The following is a 4,092-nucleotide window of genomic DNA, read 5'->3' on the forward strand; positions in this document are numbered from 1 at the left end:
AATTTCTTTAATTAGGTGGCAGGTCAGGGAAATCAACCTCTAACCACTGCCCAGTTTCATCCTGACGGTTTAATCTTCGGAACGGGTACAGCTGATTCTCAAGTCAAAATCTGGGATCTGAAAGAACAGTCGAACGTGGCCAATTTCCCTGGTCATAATGGACCTATAACTGCAATCAGCTTTTCAGAAAACGGATACTACTTGGCTACCGCAGCGGAGGATTCGTCCGTGAAACTTTGGGATTTACGGAAGTTGAAGAATTTCAAATCCTTACAACTCGAAGAATCGTATGAAGTGAAAGACATCTGTTTCGATCAGAGTGGAACATATCTTGCAGTGGCTGGATCCGATGTCAGGTAACCTAGAAAGCCTGAGATTACCTTTAAATTTTTTCGAGAGCGTTTTCAATTGTTTCGTTTATATTGCAATATAATATCGAATAGAAATAATTATTTATTCATAAAAGTGTTATAATATTACAATACTGAACTGTTTGGTTGAGAATTCATGTTTTTTGTTTGTTTTAAATCAATTTTTCTAAATTAAAATTTAACTATCCTATTTTTTGTTGAAAATCGATAGTTCTTAATTAAATAGTTCAAGTATTGTTTGAGAATTCATGAATTTTGTTGAAAAGTCTATCTTTTTAGTAGAAAATTAATCTTCTAGATTGAAAACTCGTCTTTTTGTTTGCAAATTTAACTTTTTAATTGTAAACTTAGCAGCGTACTTTCATTTGTTTGTCTCTCTTAACTGCGAATTCTTCCTTAATTAACTCATCTTGAAGAGTTGTCTTTTTTCGGTTGTATTCAAATGTTTTTTCATTAAAAGTTAAAATCTTTTTTAGTTGAAAAATCAACTTCTTTCAGAATTCATATTTTTTTTAAATTTAAATTGAATTACTTGATTGTGAGTTAAACTTTTTTGTTAAATCTTAATTTTTTGATATTGCATAATTTTCATTAAAAATTCATCTCTGAAAAATGAGCTATTTTGTTGAAAATTCATTTCTTTTTCTTTGGCTGAAAATTAATTTTTTGTTACTGAAAATTTAACTTGTTTCTTGAAATTTTTGGTTTGTAAATTAATAATTTTTAAACTAAAAGAGCGTTACTATACCAGTTTAATATTCTATAATTTTCTTGGGTTTGCAAATGTATCTCTTTTGTTGAACATTCATTTTTTCGAATAAAAATCTAACTACTAAATTTTTTGTTGAAAATTCATCTTTTTGGTTGAAAATTACTTTTTTTTAGTGAAAACTTCACTATTCAATTTTTGGTTGACAATTGATCTTTTTTCGTTGAAAATTGATATATTTGATTTAAAATTCGTCTTTTTTCGTTTAAATTAATCTTCTTGGATGAAAATTTATGTTTTTGGTTGAAAATTCAACTATTGCATTTAAAGATCCATCATTTTAGTAGAAAATGCATCTTTTTTGTTTCAAATTCAACTATTTCAGTGAAAGATCCACCACTATAGTTGAAAATTCACCAGTTTGGTTTAGAATTATTTTTTTAACTGAAAATTTAAAAATTTCATTTTTGTTTGAAAATGGATCATTTTTACTTCAAAATTCAACTATTTCGTTGAAAATGCGCGTATTTTTTTGAAAAATCCTACTTTTTGGTAAAAAAATATTAAGGTTCCTCTTTTTGGTTTAAAATAAATGTATACCGGTTAAAGATTTATCATTTTAGTTGAAAATTCATCACTTTGGTTGAAAATTTGTTTCGAACTAAAAGGATTAGCTTTCAACTAAAAATGGAATAGTTTAATTTTATTTAAAAAAAATTAATTTTCGACCAAAAAAGATCAATTTTACATCGAAAAGATAAATTTTTAACAAGAGTTTCACTTTCAACGAAGTAGTTTTATTTTTAAACAAAACTATGAATTTTAAACAATAAAGATGAATCGTCAACTGAAATAATTGAATTTTTAACTAAAAAGATCAGTTTTCTACTAAAAGGATCAATCTTTAACTAGAGTAGGTTAATTTTCAACCAAACAATTTAGTTTTTTAACCAATAATATTTATTTCTGCCAAAGAAACAAATTTTCATCTGCTTGATTGAAAATTTAACTATTCCAATTAAAGATTCATTCTTCTAGTTAAAAATTTATATTTTTTGCTTAAAATTCAACTATTCCGATTGATGGTTCATCATTTTATTTTATAATTCAGCAGTTTGGTTAAAAAATAATTTTTTAAACTAAAAATTTAACTATTTCATTGAAAAGTTGTGCAGTTTGTTGAAAACGCGTCATTTTTGGTAGAAAATTAATCTAATTAATTGTTTAAAAATTCATCCTTTTAAATTTAATTTCAAAAATGGTTTAATTAGGTTTTTAGTATTATTTAAATATTTAATTAATCGATGGTCCTAATATATTTAAGAATAGGTAGTGTCTATATGCCCAGTATACATATTCCGAGTGCAAAAAACTTGAGATACCTGGAATTGTCTGGGAATTTTTTTCTAGGATTTGTGTAGACACCCATTGATATTTTCTTTATTTGGTTTTATATTATATTTCACAGGATTTTTTAGAAATTTAGTTTCTATTCTAACATTTTGTTTATTCATTTGCAGAATCTTCTTGTGTAAGCAATGGCAAGAACTTAAAGTCTTCAATGATCACACAGCCACAGCCACAGGCGTTCGCTTCGGAAAACATGCCCAGTATATTGCTTCAACCAGTATGGACCGCACACTTAAACTTTATGGAATGCCGAAAGATAGAGCGTAATTATGTATGTAATTTTTACACGTGTTGAACTTAGACCCAAGCGTTCATTCTTTTATAAATAAATTATTATATTATGACTGTAAAACTTGAATTTATTTTTTGTTTTTAGTTCTTAATTTCCTCTATATTTTGAAATTAACATTTTATGCCATTCAGGACGTTGCGAATGTAACGCGGCAGATTTAATAATGTACAGGTTTGAATCGTTCGAATGCTTATTTCAAGCTGAATAACTCTCTACTTTTTTTCGTTAAAAAAAAAAAAATAATAAAGTGAAGTCTCCCCTATTTCAAGTACCCCGTAGACGGCTTTTTTGAATTGAGCAGTTCCGTCACCTCCCACCACGGCCCCTGTACGCTCTCCGCGTCAGTGATTGACCAATTTAAGAAACGGACTGAAGAGCGGGAAGCCCTCGTTATTTTGAATTGAGTATTTTAGCATGACGTCATGGAAATGCAGACACAACTTTTTCGAGAAAATATTCTAAACGTAAAGCCAAGTCATAAATATACGAATAGTAATCTTTCCGAAGTGTAAAATGCAGTTTCTCAATCATGTTCAATTCTCTGTTCGATTGATGACCTTTTAGTTTCACGAAATAAAATATAAACAAATTCACGACACTGACACTGAAAGGTCGTCAATCGACAAAGTAATGGAACTTGACTGAGAAAATACATTCTACACTTGCGAAATATTAGTTTTATTATTATCAATATTACTATTCAGACCTTTACAACTTACCTGCACGTTTCGATTATTTTCTCTAAATTGTCTCATGCAGTTGGAGTCTCATGTGGTAACCTTGCTAATGACTGACAATATTTACACTTACTTTTAAGTTTAGAATATTTCCTCGAAAAAGTTGGCAGCAATCCTGTGGCAAACAGTATGCTAACCTTCCAGACATTTCCACCTATACCAGCCTGACCGCGTGAATCGTTTTTTGGTTATCTTATATTGATTTTTGATTGGCAAATTGCTGGACGCCAACAAAAACACTGACATGCATGAAGTGACGCTAGGAACTGCGTAAATCGGGACCGTCTGAACAGTTTCCAATTTGAATGCATAATATTGTGTAATATGATCGACTGAGTACCCGCGCACTGCGAAACACTGCATGGGCCAGCAGTTTTAAAAATTACTAGACCGAGAGTCGAGTGTATTTATCTGTATTATTATTGATAGTATTTATTGATTTCAAATCTACCCGCGCTTTCTGGCACTTGCTCAGTTGGAAAAGTAGCTTACAAGGGGCGCAGCGATACAAGGCTAGGTGAGCCAATGAAAGTCGCTTGACAAAAATAACTTAAAGTCGCAGTAGAAGCAATT

General features: G+C 29.9%; 1 protein-coding gene across 1 annotated transcript in view; it reads left to right on the forward strand.

Annotated features, from left to right (window-relative positions):
- LOC117181799 (pre-mRNA-processing factor 19) overlaps positions 1-2,842 on the forward strand; it is a 20,873-nt gene extending 18,031 nt beyond the window's left edge. The window contains exons 7-8 of the mRNA XM_033374770.1: positions 16-356; positions 2,601-2,842. Coding sequence (XP_033230661.1) covers positions 16-356; positions 2,601-2,757 — 498 coding nt within the window. The 3' untranslated portion in view covers positions 2,758-2,842. The remainder of the gene's footprint in view (positions 1-15; positions 357-2,600) is intronic.
- Positions 2,843-4,092: the final 1,250 nt, after the last annotated feature.

This window comes from Belonocnema kinseyi, chromosome 10 (genome assembly GCF_010883055.1).
Source record: "Belonocnema kinseyi isolate 2016_QV_RU_SX_M_011 chromosome 10, B_treatae_v1, whole genome shotgun sequence".
Taxonomy (NCBI): domain Eukaryota; kingdom Metazoa; phylum Arthropoda; class Insecta; order Hymenoptera; family Cynipidae; genus Belonocnema; species Belonocnema kinseyi.